Genomic DNA, 17,569 nt, shown 5'->3' with positions numbered 1-17,569 from the left:
AAGAAATCGGCTTTCTCATACAATTAAATGAAGCAGACCAACAATAGCCGAGAACTTGCGAGAAAAAAAAATGCAGGGCATCACGGAGGATTTTACTTTGGTCATTATAACGTACCCATATAATATAATGTTAACGTGTAAATTTGGCCGCAACTTGATTACCAGCCTGCCTCACCATACCCGCCTGCTTCACCATACTTTCATATGCCGCCCCTAGATTTTTTACCTTTAAACAAAAGTATAATAGTCTATGTTCCAAAGAGTTTTTTTCGTTTATTTTTTTTATCTGGCAACTAGGGCCGTCATATCGAAAGAAAGTATCGATCCTTGCAAGTATCTGTATCAATTATTGTTCGTGAGTGATTAATAAAGCGCGAGCGCAAACATGAACAACCGAACCCCTAGTAAATGTAGTAGGTATATTAGTCTATAAATCCCCTACTCCCTCAACCCTTTTACCAAAAGCAATGAGGAACCTGGTCGAGGTATGCCTGCACAGGATACAGGGATAAATATATAAAAATTCAACGACCCGACATTTTTGTGGCACGCCACTGTATTTTAAAAAAAATCATATAATCAGAACCTCCCAATTATTAATAAAGTATTGATACTCCAAAGTATCAATACTTTTTGACGGCCCTACTGGCAACACAACAATTAATTAATATTTGTCTATGCAACAAATGACCTGAACTGCTTTCGATTTGGAGGTTATGTTTAATGATTATGGCATCTGTCATCAGGGGACGGATAATACATTGGTAAACCATACATATACAAATCTATCGAATCATTTTAACGATTTAAATAATTTCGAATTATGTATGCCAATGTAATTGAGGCACAGATACAAATATAAGACGCTAATGTAATCGTAATTATTTTTAGGTTATCCTCGGTTGCACCTAGAGATTTAGTAGTCCGCCGAAAGTATTATGATTACTCCACCGAATACAGGTGTTGCTCGTATCTCGCCTTCCATCGAAACTTCCATACTTCCTTCTATTGGTCAAAGAAAAGGAAAACTCCAGAAGAAAGGGTATGTTTATTAAATATTAGACCAGTGTCTGCCAAACTGTATGTCGCAAGAAGTCTCAGGAGTGCTTTTTACTGGTTCTCCGTCGTCTTTATCTGTCAGTCGCCATTTCGGAATTCAGCTATCTTTTTGTCATCGAATTATGGTACGCGGTCCAAGACATTATAGTATTTCGGCAAAAATTATAGGACGTATTGAAAATGTAAGTTTTTTGTTTGTCACGGAGAATTCGAGAAATTCCGTTGCCCAGCTTTATTAAAACACCTCTTACGACCGAAAAATGCTAACACCGGCCGCCGTCATTAACTGTCACGTTAGTTTTTAGAGTATACAACGCAAGACTACGCTCATAGACTAATATCGCACACTGAGATCTTATATTATTTATATTAAATATATTATACTCACTACGTCTCTCGCTTCACGTTATTACGATTTGCTGTGATTGAAGTACGATCATTTTACGGAACTTTAAACATCGACAATATAGACAACTTTTAAACGCAATGAAATAAGCAACGGGTAATATTCGCACAACCGGCGAATTCAATTAATTCCATTTTTCAAAATTGTGGTATTTTTGACGTACTATACTTTTTTAATAGTACACGAACCAAAATGTACTGTAATTACAGTTCGGTTGGCAACACTGCGCTCACTGACAGATGACAGCGAGCGGTGGCGGAGAACCAGTAAAAAGACCCGTCTCAGGGTATGCCGCGAAGGAAGAAGTCTCAAAACTGTTCATTTTAAATAATGTCTATTCATTTAAATTTTCTTCAATTTTAACTAAATTCAACATCTACATATTCAAATAAATATTTGTCATGTTCATACATAGTGGTCGACGCGACAGGGATACAGTGACGTTTTTTATTGAATATGTTATTGTCATTGCAGTATCTATTAAAAAAAATGTTACTACTCACCACTCGATATTTGACAGCTCGCGGGAAACTATAAATTAAAACGGCGGCCGTGACCCGTAACATAGATTATTTTTCAAAATAGTCGCATCTCAATTTTCAATATGTAATTGATATACTCTTATCTCGCTCTAAAAGTTAACACAGCCTAGAGAGGGGTGTTAAAGGATACAGCTAACTTCTTGTGATAATTAACTACCTGAATACATAAAGTGATAAATGTGATATATTTATTACATTTATCACTTTTTGGGTGTTAATTGATATGTTAAAATAGCCTCAAATTTTAAATATGAAAATTTTTATATTGTTACAATTTTCTTTATCTATGTAGGCTGTTGAAAATTCTGGAAGACGAGTTATTCGCTATTCACCAAAAACCAAATCACGAGGTATTGTAGTCGAGATATGGAGAAATATGACTGTACAGGATGTGGCTAATTCAATCGGTGAAGATGTAGGTAAGTAATCAACTAGCACGTTCTTAGTTTAAATATATTACTAGACCAGTCCGAGTGTGACATTTGGTCATCGATGAGCCGAGCGAGTGTGACAAGAGTGATGGACCACGTCCAATAAACGATAATTTAGTAATGGAAAAATATTTATTTATAGAGGATGATTACAGAGTATGTATACAATAATTATGAGAATGTAAATTTACATATGCACGCCAGCACAGGGTTCAACTGCCGAGGTAAGTGGCAAGTGACGACAATATGTAACCATCACCCATTCTCACTCATCGTTGCTTTCTCTTTACCTGAACGCCGTCATTGGCTGACGATTGTGTGACCTTTCTCGGAAATGGCTCACTGACAGACGTTCATTTTATGTTACAATCCTACAGGCAATCCAATTCAGTCAGTAACGTAAAATATCTACAAATAAATTTTAATATTACTACTTAATGAATTTAAGCTAACTCCCTGTTATAAGGTCACTTGAAGTTGGTTCTGGTATTGCCAACAAAAATATATGTTTTTCTTAACATTAAATAGTGCATGAAGATAATCAGGCTGATTCTAGACCATTGGACTTTCTTCAAGGCACTCCGATAGTAGTGCTAGTTATTGCTAAACTTCGAATGGACTGGGGGTATCCTGTCAGCAGTAAATGGAAATTTTCGATTTCATATTCCAATCACAATAATCATAACCATATTGCATTCGAAGAATAAGCAGTAAATAGCACTACGATCAAAATTCACAGTCTTGTGCCGCAGCCTGAATATAGTGGGTCTTGACTTTCTAGTTCTTAATTGGTCACGGTGGTTTTGCTGATGAACTCTGTCAGCTTTGCCTAATATAATCCCACTCATGCATTTGTGACAAATCGCAGAACGCTAATCACATCCTCCGGGAGTGTTCCCATTTGCCAGTAGTATAACCCTGCTGTGAACTGTGAGATACCGTAACCTTGTTAATTTTTTTAATTTATTTAATTTAGTCATATAATATATGTTTATTTTTCAGATCATGTATTTGAAGCAATGATGTATATAAATAAAACTGAAGACTACAACAGGAAGTCTTCAGTTATTGACAATTTGGATGTCATTAAAAACATTGTTAAAATATCAGGATGTAAATTTAAATTTGTTTTGCCGCCTGAGGATCGAGTGAAGGAAGAAATAATCGTAAGTCACACAACAAATATTTTTATTAAGTTAGTCCAATATCACTACTTTTTCAGATGTGCCAAAATAAGATTCAGTTTTGGACAATTTTGTATCGATACTCTCCTCCCGCATGCTGACACTTTGTGGTGCGCGTGAGTACTTCATCTTGAATTCATTCATTATTAAATCTTGTGAATTATTCGTTAAATAAAAAAATGGTTTATTAAAACATATATGAATTAATACGAATAAAAAATATACTAATTATAACAAAAAATACTACTTAGGATGCTGAAGATGAAATAATATTCAAATACTTCCTGTACATATGACTGTGTTCAAGTCACTTATCTCTTTCCAACACACATCGCAACTGATCAATGTATAAGCAACGGTAAACCGCTTAATCACATATAGTACACTCTCAGTAATCCGTCGCTCGATTATCCGACAACTACTATAATCTGCCGTTATTTTTACTAGTTGTAAGCACAAAATCAAGTTCTGTAATTCGCCGGTATTCGATTGTCAAATTCAGTAGTCCGCCGCGTACAAGTAAGTATACAACGTAGATGAGACGGGTTTATTTTGGAAACTTCTCCTTCGTAAAACGTACATTCATTGCGAAGAAAGTAATGTACCAATGAGGAAAGTGCCCAAGGAGCGCATCAACATTATGCCGTGCTCCAATGCAACCGGGACACACAAAATGAATCTTTTGGTCATAGGGAAAACCAGGAATCCTAAGCCATTCAAGAATATCTGCCTCACTGAACAACTGGTTGTGTCAAGTGATTTACTGTTTAATATTTAGTTAATAAACTTAGTTTATAAATATGTATAATTTAGTAAATACTTGATTTTGATTATAAATTAAACCGTAATTTGCTAGTACAAATTTCTAAAAAAAAAACTATTTTTACGAAATACCTGTTTTAATTTTTACCATATTTTGTATGCATGCACTATAATCCGCCGCTTTCACTAATTGGACACTTGTCTGGTTTTTGGGGTGGCGGATTACTGAGAGAGTACTGTACTTAGTCTTGATTAGGGATTCCAATCCCGGGATCCCGAGCTATTTTTGATACCTATGAATCCCGGGATTGATTAACATAATCCCGGGATTTCGGGATTGATTTTTTTATCAATTTTTATGGATAATAAAATAAAAGCGAAAATATAACAGAAAAAATACTCTTAATAAAAAATAACTACATTAGAAATAAACAGAGTTTGAATGAAGTTTGATTTATACCCATATGTTGATTCATTTTATTTTTTCACATAAATTATTAAAAATGGAAAGATTGGAAAAAAAACAATGCTTCGCACTTTTAACAAAGTAATTCGACCATGATATCATACGTTTTACGGCAGTTTCATATTTGTCTGACTAATTAGATTTATGAAGTATTTATAAGTACGCCATGATTATTTGCTTCACTATTTTAAACCTCGCTAATACATTCATTAAGTCTTTACTATCAGAAACAGCAATCTCCTATTAAATTCACATTATTATTTAAATTACAATATTATTTACTCCGTTAAACTTGTGTATATCCAAGATTGAACGTATACAATATTAACAATAAATGTCTTAAATAGTATAAATTATACTAGATTTATTTCTGACCGATTTTATCAATGCTATTTGTAAATATAAATTTTTTATATTATCAATGGAAAAATTGCCAATCCCGGGATTGTCAAATTGTAATCCCGAAATCCCGGGATCAGAATTTTGGCTCGGGATTGGATTCCCTAGTCTTGATAAGTGTGTTACAACCAAGATACCTATCGAACCATAAAAAAGTTATCGAATTTCGTGTTACTTATTAATATTATACTAAAATATCTTAGTTTGGTTGTTGTGTTGTCCTCAGAGTAAAGACGCAGTCAGAAATCCTCCTGCCCCTGTTGAAAATTTGAAACCGAGACCTCCCGTTGTGACGGTGATGGGTCATGTTGACCATGGCAAAACGACATTGCTCGATTCACTGAGGAATACCCACGTTGTCGACAGAGAATTTGGAGGGATCACTCAGCATATTGGTGCATTCTCAGGTATTTTGACTCATTTTATAATAATTTTGTGTGTGCTTGTCTCAAGAATCAATGTCTCCGGTAGCTGCAAAAAGGAAATTAGACAAAGAATGCCATGAGTTAGTTGTCTTACCAAGATATCGACTGCTTAATCAGCAAACTAGCTGACTGCACTTTTGACTAAAAATGAGATTTCGATGGCATTTTGTTATAAAGCATGTTTTATATATGCTCACAAAATTTCAAATTCCTAAACCTATAAATAAATGCGTTATCATTCTTCACACCAAACACCCAACTACAGGTGCCTAATTCCCAATATCGTAAATGGAACAACTCCGCTCTTTATATAATTTGTTTTATATATAAAGGGAAGCTAAAATAGTGTATTAATTCATAGTATTCAAGTGTATTTTTGGAATTGTTAAACTCCGCTCAATAGTTAAATTGTTATGTTTTTTCTCCTTCCTGAACAATTTTCCCAAATGGAGTTAGCCGGTTTGCGGATTAAGCAGTCAATATGAAAAAATATCAGCATCACAACTACTAAGATAAGTTATAATATTGATATTTGTAATCTTCCTATACGGTGTTGAAACATGGGCTCTCAGAGAATCAATGCGTTCAAGGTATGATGCTGCAAAGCTTGCCATCAAAGAATATTTGTCATCCACTTGCAAGAAACGTTTTCTTGAATTCTTTGGCCGCATTGTTCGAAGATATCCAAGTAGCCTGGATAGTTTGGTAATCTGTGATCACTGGTGGCGTTGAAGAAAGGAAGTCAGGAGGGCATGATCCATTCTTGTGTAGCATCATCATCAATATCAATGACTGAAGCAACGAAATCAGCGGAGGATTGTTCTAGCTAGGAAGGAGATTATTGATAACACCTATAATTAATTGCAATGATCACCATCGTTAGTAATGAGGCAAATGATATTAAGAGACAGTATTACTGTAGGTCGGCCCACAGTAGAGTAGTGCTAGAGCGGTTGTCTTTGAAGCGACGGATGCTGATTCAATGTGAAATATGTGTGCTCAAATCCTACTCTGTGTTTTTGAGGCGTTTCAAAATTATGTATTTTCAATAAAAAGAATGCCAAATTTATTATTCTATATATTTGCACTTTCGCACTCGTCACCAATCCGAGAATGGTAGTCGAGGTGTGAGCATGTCAATTTGTTTTGTGATGGTGTCGGAGGAATATATTCTTATATCATGTAAAGATGACTAAAAAACGTTATGCATGTACTTGAAAAAGAAAACATGTCAATGAATATGTTATTACGAATATAACAATAAACATAACATTAAACGGACGCATGTAGAATTTTTATGACAAATTATGTTTTGTTCGCCTCGAGTCATTTGCACAATCCGCGCATCGCATAGTCACAATCTTTTTAGACCATGCCTCAGCTGACTTTTGTTGCAACAAAAGTTGACTTTTGGCTGTGACTTCGATTGAGAAACACTGGTGTAGACCGTAAGACCGCCCCCATATGTCTGCCTGTATCAACAGCATCCAAATTATTGTTTTCAGTTACTCTAAAGAGCGGAGAGCTGGTGACATTCCTCGACACCCCCGGCCACGCTGCATTCACTGCCATGCGAGCACGTGGGGCCAATGTCACAGACATGGTGGTGCTCGTTGTGGCAGCTGACGATGGAGTAATGGAGCAGACTCTCGAATCCATCCGGATGGCGAAAGAGGCCGGAGGTTTTAATTCCTTTATTATATTAAAATTATAATTTTAAATAATAAATGCTGTTTTGAAATACAGTCTTTCATAATGAGATGAACTATAATATACATCTAGGGAACCAAATGAACCTTTTCTATTATAAGGTTTATTAGCGAATTCATTATGTCAGTGTGTTTTTAGTATAAATTATTGAATTGGTAGGTAACTATAGAAAAATTGATATAGGTAAGTACTTATTTATATTAGTAGAATGTATTGCTGAAAATGACTGCCTGTTTTGACATTTTGCTTTGGGTACTTGTGTACTTATATATCGTCATTTGCGATTTTACATGATAAATTATCTAAATAATGATGTACTGTTATGCGGTTCATTATCATTCTGAGAGCAGTGGTGTCGCACGTAACATTTTTATCGCACCGTGATCATGGAAAATATATTTTGGAGCATGAGTGAGTCCTATAGTTTCAAAAGTCCCATTTTCATATCAAAGGATTTATGTGAAAGTTTTGTTTTTGTTTCAAGTCGTAACACATTTCATGTTCCAAATGGTCGATATTATGATTTTCATAATTAATTATTAAATTGTGATAAAATATGCTTATCGTTTTTGACAGATGCGATGTTTGCTACCAATAAATTTGCAATATGAAACAACTTTCAGCTTTCATCGTTAGCTTAGTAACCTTTTTTTTTCGGTAGCACGTTTTAAATACCTTGTAAATGCTTTAAATTCATTGTAAATCATAGTTTTTCAGTGCCTAGATAATATTTTGTGTGTAATTTTTTGTTTTTTTTTGTTTTCAGTTCCGATGATAGTTGCTATTAATAAGATTGATAAACCTAAGGCTGACATTGTAGGTAAACGTTTTATAACATAATTAATAAATTTTAAATATAATCTGTAACTAAAAGCTATCATTTAGTCATATGACATAAATCTGTAAAAACTGTAATATGTTTGTAATATGTTTTTGAAGTAAAACTAGAGCGCCGCTGGAGAAATGTGAAATTGCTTTACAAAATATTGTCGTTCTATCTTGTAAATCTAGAAAATTCAATATTTTTTTTAAGAGACAACCACGCGATTTTCATTTTAAATGGACATTCGAAATTTAGAAATTAAAAAGAGAACAAACTTTTAAAACAAAATGACAATAATTCCCAGTATTTATGAGGTTTGTAAATTCCGATGTGTCCGATCCTAATAAAATCAAAGGGCGTCCACAGAGTGGAGGTTTGAGGAACAGAATTTTGTTATGTTAGCCACTTGCTCAACCTGTTAGGTCCATACTCAATTCCAAACACAAATTGAAAAACAACGACCCAGGATTCGAACCTGCGATCCACAACATTTTAAGCCGACGTGTAAGCCATGGGACATAATTCAGGAGATTTTAAATGGCTAGATGTGTTACAGGTGCAAGAATCTTACAAATAGAAGTATGTAGATATTCCATAAAAATCTGTGTAAATTCTAATGGATTTAATTTTTGTACTATTCCATTTGAGTCATTTTTTGCGACCCTGGTTTCGCCTTTCGGCATCTTCAGACTCACCAAACGGCAAACACACACTGACAATGAACACTATTAACTCCAACTTATATAATAAATCAATACAATAAAGTAGGTAAAAACTTGTCACCTACATACCTGTCAAGGATCCAATAGAAAAATATATAACAAACAAATTATGAATTGTTGTTTTAATTTAATAAAACGCAAAACAACAATACAATGCAGTTCTAACATGAATTGACAGTTAACAAAATAAAAGAAATCAAATTATGAATAGTTGAAGCGTCTGTAAAAAACACCATACATCAATAATAATACACCCGATAAGCGTATAATAAATCGTTAAAGCCAATAGATCAATAGTAATTACAAACAATAAAAATACTACACTCAAGAAGTGCATAATCATCAATTCTAGGAACAATGGTAATGTATTGGAAATTAATGGAGTTAACTAATGAGATATTATATCTATGATATCAGTCTTTAAAAGTTATTAGTTCAGCAATTAATATCCAATAGTATTCTTACATGATACCTACTTTTTATATTTTCATTTTTTAAATATCTGTGTGTTTACAAGATGTATTTAATTAAATTCATTCGGTTCATTTTTAAATTTCGGAATTCTATTCAAAACAAAAATTAGATAGTTTTTATTGTCTCCTGAAATATGTAAGATGTTTTGGATTTATGAGTTTTCCAAGATAGAACAACGATATTATGTTATACTGTAATTGGAATTATAGTCATTGACTAACGAATGTTGGATAATAACACAATTTCACTTTTTGCATCGAGTCAAATCTTGCAGTTTTAGATTACCCACTTTGGGTCTAGATTTATGATAACTTGGTTGAAAAGAGTATCTATGGTTAATTTAATTAAATATGAAGAAGAAACTGTTTTAGGAGACATCAAAAAAGATGCTATCGATGCACGGAGTGATGGTGGAAGATTTGGGTGGCGACATCCAGGCGGTGCCTATTAGCGCATTGAAAGGCACCAACTTAGATGTCCTGGTGGAAGCCATCGGGGCGCAAGCCCAAATCATGAACCTCAAAGCAGACCCTTCAGGACCCGTTGAAGGAGTGGTTATTGAAGCTCAGACTGATCCAAGAAAAGGGTAAGGGTCATTTACACAATATAACCTGAAAATGTTTAACTTGATGACCTACAGACCGATAAATTAAAAATCATTTATCATGGGCTGAATGAATTTTTGATTTGTCATTGGACAGCGCGACCATTATGACAAAACAGTGATACATGCCCGCGCATTTAAATTTTAATTTACTTTACATGGCAAATTGTCTAAAGACACCACTGTGTCCTTATACGGCTCTTTTTAAGGTGAATACTCCGCCTACCAGAGGCAAACTACTATGAATTAGTCAACAAGCTTTTTAATACATTAGAGAAAACTTAATGAACTGAATTTTAATAATAAACTTGACCATAAAATAATATGTAATAATTAGATGGGATCCTTTGACGAATTCACATTTTATAATATTTGACTTTAAATAAAAACTATTTTTCTCTTTATTGTTTTTAAATACAAATGCACGCATTTATTAAAACACTTTAAAATGTGAATTATCAAGAAAACGTCGTAATTTGCAGGATCCGTAAGTATTTTTTCACTAGGTACCTCTGGTAGATGGCACATTTACCTTAAGGGTGGCATTCACACAGACAGCAACATTTTTACAAACTTGCATTTTACATTACATTTTATTCATAACTTTTATTTTAAACAATAAGATATTTATAATTTAAAAAAATATATGTAATTATGTAAAGTGTAAGTACTACAAATTGTATTTTTCTTATTTCTTGTAGAAAGTTAGTAACTGTGATAGTTCAACGTGGAACCATGAAACGAGGTTCTATCGTGGTGGCCGGCCTGGGTTGGGCCAAAGTCCGCACAATGATTTCCGAAAGCGGAGAAACCGTTAATGAAGCTCCCCCCTCCACTCCCGTGCAAGTGTTCGGATGGAAAGAACTCCCGTCTGCTGGCGATGACATGATTGAAGTTACATGTGAGGTAATATTTAGCTATCTAATTGACGATATCTCTTTAAATTTAAGAGTTTCCTAACCTTACATGTTAAAAATCGCGAGGAACCCCTACATGGTTAACACATAATATTTTGTGTCAAAGGGGATAAATAACAACATATACTTGTAAAGCAATAGGATTATTTATTGCCTACACCAGTAGTTCCCAAAGTAGCTGGGCTTAAATACCTACAGTTTTGTGCATAGGACTCATCACAGACCCATACATGTCCCACCCACAGGTTACATACGTCAAAACAAAAGCAAACCCTTTCCCATACATTTGCTGTGAAAAAATATATTGTGTAAATCAATGTGGAAATGAGTTTTCTGGAAAAATTTTGATGCACCATGGGCGCCGTGAAAAAGTTTGGGAACCTCTGGCTTGCACTAAGGCCTTGTCCACATGGCGCGTGTATTGCCGCGAGTGCATGTGGACACCTCAATGAGGTCACCTGTACCTCGACCTCGCGCGACAGTCGTCACGGTGCGAGTGCGTGTGGATGGCTCAATGAGGTCACATGTACCTGGAATGTGTGGGAGTCAAAACGTGCCATGTGGACAAGGCCTAATTCTTTGAATACGCAAGTTACAGGAACAATAGAAATATATTTTTATGCTATAAGTAGCCACAATAATTTTGGTAATACAGTAAAACTCCGTTAATACGAACACGGTTAATTTGAAATTCACTGTTAATCAAAATATTCGTTAAGTTTGATAAAATCTATTAATAGCGATTTCCGTTGATCCAATGAATGAATGACAATAGTCACCACTGGTATTATTAATCTGAAATAAAATGTATCGGAAACAGAAACAATGTTACAAAATTGTTTCAAAATCGAGTTTTGCGTTTATTGACATACATTTTATATTTCGTAATTCGAATTTCTATTCGATTTTCGGTCTCATCGATTTCGAATTAAAGTTCTTCTATACTTCTTCTTCTTACATAGAGACGCGCTAACGAAGTGATGCGCTGGCGACATAGTGTTGAAATGCAAAAAAAACAAGAGTCTGATTTAGTGGCAATAACCGCTAAAAATGCGGAACATCAAACAACCTACAAAGACGCTCTACAAAAGAGACGCTTGATGGGCCGATTTAGAACTAGACGTGAAGGACCACGCCCCAAATTGTATACAGACTCCGATGAACCCACTTTGAATGTTGTTATTAAAGGTAAACCACATTCTTTCTAACATTTTGTTATGGCTACAGTCTAAAGACGTATTCATGCTCTCGTGTATTCATGTACATACAACTAACCGGTTCTGTGCCTTCATCGACTTTTCTCACTCGTATGAGGCCGTGATCTACAGGCCGCACATACAAATTTCGCGAGTTATCTCGTCCGACTTTAAACTCAAATTACTAGTCACTGTCGATTGATTTGCATAATCTAAAAAATTAAACACACAGTGACATCTGTTTGAATAATTATGAAATACGAAGCCACAAATTATCGGTATTACAGCGATTTTATTAAGAGCTTCACTCTACATTTAATGTGTGTCGTTAAAGAACTGCGGCCTGTCAGATACTGCCATAGTAATATCGTGAGGCATAGAAAAGGCTAATGGCAGTGGTAAAGGGTGGAAGTAGACTGTGTACATAAATAGTGCATACTAAATTTTGTCAGACATACTAATACATACTATTAATTAATGAGAATCTCATAATTCACACATCTCACGTTATTAAATATAGTATGAAATTCACAATTAAACAAATCCATCAATAATTTGATAATTTGCATCTATCTATTATGGTTTTTAATTGAATAAATTACTAATATAAATGCCTGTGGGCATGGAAAGTCAGTGGCGAAGGGCCGGATCTTAACAGCCTACCTCCACCTTTCGCCACTGTTGTATTTCAATTATCAGGCAATTTGAATTTTTAAAATGACAATAATTTTGATTGTGGGAAGCAATGTTGTCTTATTAATTAAGATTTTTGTATCTGCCATTCATTTTTGACGTATTAGATTTACGTAGTGTTGACATTCTATGCATCTGGGCCTATAATTATTCATAGTAATTTGACTCTTGTGTTAATTAACTTGTAATTAATATTGTTATTTTATTTTAAATAGGTGACGTGGATGGATCAGTGGAAGCCATATTGGACGTGTTGGATACATATGATGAGAATGATGTGTGTAAGCTGGACATAGTTCATTTTGGCATCGGTAATGTTACTGAGACTGACGTAGAATTGGCAGAAACATTCAATGCCATTTTGTATACTTTCAATGTGGAGGTCCCAAAACAATTGGAACCATTCTTGAAAGATAAAAAGATCACCATCAGAGACCACAATGTAATATACAAGATGGTGGATGATATTAAAAGCGAACTTAACCTTCGAATTCCGGTCATTCAGCAGGAGGAAGTGTTAGGTACCCACTAATTCTTAATTATTATTTTGTTATTAGTCTGTCAAAATCGGAATCAAATTGATAAAGCTAGAAGAGCATCTCTAACAAGTGTCAAAAATGCGATTTAATTCCAAAGAAGAAATACTCCCAGAATGTTGCAATGACAAGATCTAATTTCGAAGTAAATTGAGAAAAAAAAATGAATATTATTCTTTTGAGGCCACTATTTGCAAACACGGCTCATTCCCAAAAACGTAGTTTGCGGCAAAATGCAATAAACTGTTTTACAGACTAATAAAAGACTAACTTGTTTGATTTTTTAGTTGGTTCATTTGTAGTGTAGTATATTTAAAATAGAAAACAAATTTCATACTAATAATGAATTTATTTACATTTAATGTTTTTATCAAGCCGGGTTTGAAAGTGAAAGTTGGATTGAGCCGTTTCTGCAACTTACAATTTGGATTAATCCAAATATGCAAGTATGCAACCAAATGACATAGTATGTACCACTAAAATGTTAAATTACATGACCCAAAGCTTTTATTGGTTAATGTGAAACAAGTCGTCTTTGAAACTGAATGATTGTGGAATAAGCCACATTTGAAAGTTTCGCATTATTTTGATTTGATATTTTGTATATAATAATACCCCGTTTACACGTGCATGGATTTACTGCTGACAGTACGTATTATCGTAGCCATAAATGCATGTGTAAACACGTGTTATCGTGCAAGTTGCAAGATGCATGCAAGGATCAAAAAAGTTCAGATGCTTCTGAATTTTCAAGCAACAATTAGACTGCGATATCTGCGCCTTGCAGTAGAACGATGGTGGTGAACCTACCGAGAAAAAAACTAACTACACCACGCAGATACTCATTTTGACGTTTACTGATTTTCACGACCTGTCAAATAGCACCATACAATGACAACATCGCGTCTCGCTTTCTCTTGAAGAATGAGATTGACGAGACAGTCAACACTTTTACATGTAAACAATTATTATCGCAATGGTTTAAAATACACACTATTGGTGCAAGTAAATCCATGCAAGTGTACAGGTGCTATAAAGCCGGGTTTGAGGCTGCTGTCTAAAAAATCCTTTAAAGTGTATTTTTCTTCAGAAAATGTCATTCAAAGTTAATTTTCCAACAGTATTGGAACAACCTGTGTTTGAAAATAGTAGCATATTTATTATACATAGTAGGTATAATAAACACGACTTACGTTTTTATTTCTTCGATATTTCGATGCAAACTTTTGATATTTTTTTCCCATGGCTTATAAAATAAGAAAATTGGACAAATAAACAGATATTTAAAATAGATAGTTGATATGCATAATATAAATTTTATTATATTCATGTCTGTCATGAAAAATAGTGTCTTGTAACTCTTCTATATTTTGTGTTTCACAATGTAACCCTGCTGAATTTTGTGTTTCACAAATTTCTTCTGAACAAATTTTAATCGTAATGTTTTAGGTCAAGCCACAGTTCAACAAAATTTTATAATAACAGAGGGAAAGAAAAAGGTATTAGTCGCTGGCTGTAGATGTGTCTCTGGAGTATTGAAGAAAAAATCTTCGTATAGGATTTTGAGAGACGGCAATAAAATTCACGATGGTATGATTGATTATTACTTATGCTTATTTTAATCATAGAAATATTTAAATTTACAACACGTTCCAAATTTAAAGCAATCTTATATGTCGTAAATATGTAGCAATGTATTTATAAATTTATCATGAATTGACACCGAGCGTACACAGAATCTCTTAAATAAGTCTGGTATTGTCTACCTGTAGGTCTATTCTTAACGGTTATCATCATTGTTTCCGTTATTATCATTGTTCCAAATTAACACGGAAGGTATTCTATACACTAAACGGTTATCGGCGGCTGCCGAACACAAGGATTTTGAATTGACACATCAGACATAATAATTATTAACATAACCTACAATTTTATTATTCATGTCATTGTGATTGCAGCGAAACATTCGGTCTTGCATCTCAATTCTCAATATATAAAATTGACGTACTCTGTCTCGTTCTCAAAGTTAGCACGGCCAAGAGAAGGGCTGTTAAAAGATATCACCTTTTGGACAGTTCAGACGGTTAACTTTTTTGCATAATCAACCGCCAGAATACGTAAAGTGATAAATGTGATATATTTATCACAATTAGCTCTTTTTTGATGTTAAGTGATATGTTAGAATTGGCCTGTTGATGTGAAACGTGTACCACCACAATAAATGCTATTGCCACCGGCCACTGTAATGTTTGTTTTTTCACTATTATTTTTTCCAGGTAACCTCAGCTCAATGAAACACCTGAAAACGGAGGTGGATTTGATAAAAAATGGATTGGAATGCGGCTTAAAATTTTCAGACAACTCTTTAGATCTCGAACCTGGTGATACCATCGTCTGTTATGACATGGTGGATGTGAAACGTGAATCAAAATGGAATCCAGGATTTTAATGTACAATTTTAGTATAGTAACTAAGCATACACCCCGTTACATTGTAAATTAGTTATTACATATATAATGCCCAGTGATTATAATAGTATAATAAGTGTAAATGACAATATTAGGGTTTATAGATTTCATGTACTCAAGAATATTTGATTTAAGTGAGGCTGTTTGTTTCAAAGTTGGTAACCTCCATATTCTGCCATTTTGAGATAATCTCGAAAAACTACTACGACTACAAATAGAATACCCATATTATCTTTGCTAACATACTAGTAAACAATTAGAAAAAGCGAATAGTAAAATAAAATGTACTTAACGTTATTGTAATTATTTAAATAATAATGTAGTTCATCGTAGAATATATAAAATAGCAGCTGATGAATATAAACGACTTAGTAATCAACCTCCGATTTAATTCTATTTAACTAACAAACAAAACTGTTTTTGATATTCAATGAATGCACTTACGATTGAAAAGTACCTACATACAGAATCATAAACAAAAAAATATCAAAAAAGTAAAAATGGTGATTACTGACTTTGAAACTAATAGCTTCATTATGTATATTATGCCATATCGGACTCCTCAAAATTATTACAAGTTATATCACATTTATATTTCGAAATCGAAAAATTTACACTTACTATGGTTTTGTACTCACAGTGCGTATAGGTACATAGATTAATAATTTTATTATGTAAACATAGATTTAGTAAAATGAATAATATACATCTGTTGGCTTTAAAATTCTTGTACTTCCCTTGGCTAAATCGTATTTCAGTCAATCCTTAACAATTCATGATGAAAAATATTTCAAGCAATGGATAAGGGGTCACCCTTAAATGGCATCGCATCATTTTCAGTATTTTTGATACAACCCATTCTCCCATGGTTACATTCTGTCACAAATCTTTTACCCGCCTGTCAAAATTAATTATGTTACGTTTTTAACCTCCCGCCAATAGCCTCCTCCCGTCAGTGCAGTATTTCTAGATTGTGAGAAATTTCCCCTTTTGTTGGAAATTGTATTAGCAAAAATGTGGAAATCAAAAATTAATCACCATCAATCAAATTATGGGAAAACCAAACTTTATTTTTTTCAACAAACTTTCATTCTATCCTTCTTATAAATCCTGTCAATTATGATAGAAAGTAAAAATTTCTCAAAAATTTGTTCAATGTAAGTTAAGTGTATAAAGAAACTGAAATCTAAGAAATATGTAACACCAAAATTTTTTTTTCAAATTCATTGGGCCTTATAATGAAGACGTAAATGATTGACACAGCTGACTTAAGATATTTAATGTTGCAGTGTGTATTTTTTTTTTTTACTATATCCGATCCTGATTGGATGGATATTTTTATTAAGAGATTTTTGTTTTTACGAGAAATGGATGTTAGCCACTTGCTGAACCTATTAGGTCCATACTATGACTCCAAACACAAATTGAAAAACAATTTGTGTATTTGCCAGACCCAGAATTCGAACCCAGGACCCACAATATTATGATAGCTTTTTATTTTTTTCCGTTGGCTCTACAATTCGATGTGAATCTTCGCCGCCTCACGAAGAGGTTTTGTAACAGTTTTTAGCTGGAGATTTTTATTTTTAAATGAAACAGATGTTAGCCACTTGCTCAACCTATTAGGTCCATACTCTGACTCCAAACACAAATTTGCGCCTATTGTTCGTTGGTTATCAAAGAACAATAATTATTGTCTACGTCGCATTTAGTGACAGTATTGCATAAGTCGTGAGTGACAATTTGGAAAAG

General features: G+C 33.8%; 1 protein-coding gene across 1 annotated transcript; it reads left to right on the top strand.

Annotated features, from left to right (window-relative positions):
- The first annotated feature begins 666 nt into the window (after window positions 1-666).
- On the top strand, window positions 667-16,537 carry mIF2 (mitochondrial translation initiation factor 2). The gene is made up of 13 exons (XM_085948019.1): window positions 667-764; window positions 892-1,042; window positions 2,300-2,426; window positions 3,441-3,604; window positions 5,476-5,656; window positions 7,180-7,356; window positions 8,151-8,200; window positions 9,775-9,989; window positions 10,709-10,913; window positions 11,887-12,112; window positions 13,029-13,334; window positions 14,799-14,939; window positions 15,626-16,537. Exons 1-13 carry the CDS (start codon window positions 724-726, stop codon window positions 15,796-15,798), a joined length of 2,157 nt encoding a protein of 718 aa, XP_085804145.1. The 5' UTR covers window positions 667-723; the 3' UTR covers window positions 15,799-16,537.
- The last annotated feature ends 1,032 nt before the right edge of the window (window positions 16,538-17,569 follow it).

The sequence above is a fragment of the Rhyacophila brunnea genome, unplaced genomic scaffold, assembly GCF_057557595.1.
Source record: "Rhyacophila brunnea isolate RB1 unplaced genomic scaffold, BYU_Rbru_1.0 scaffold_20, whole genome shotgun sequence".
Classification (NCBI taxonomy): Eukaryota; Metazoa; Arthropoda; class Insecta; order Trichoptera; family Rhyacophilidae; genus Rhyacophila; species Rhyacophila brunnea.
Note: the sequence above shows the minus strand (reverse complement) of the source record. Positions and strands in the feature narration are given on the sequence as shown.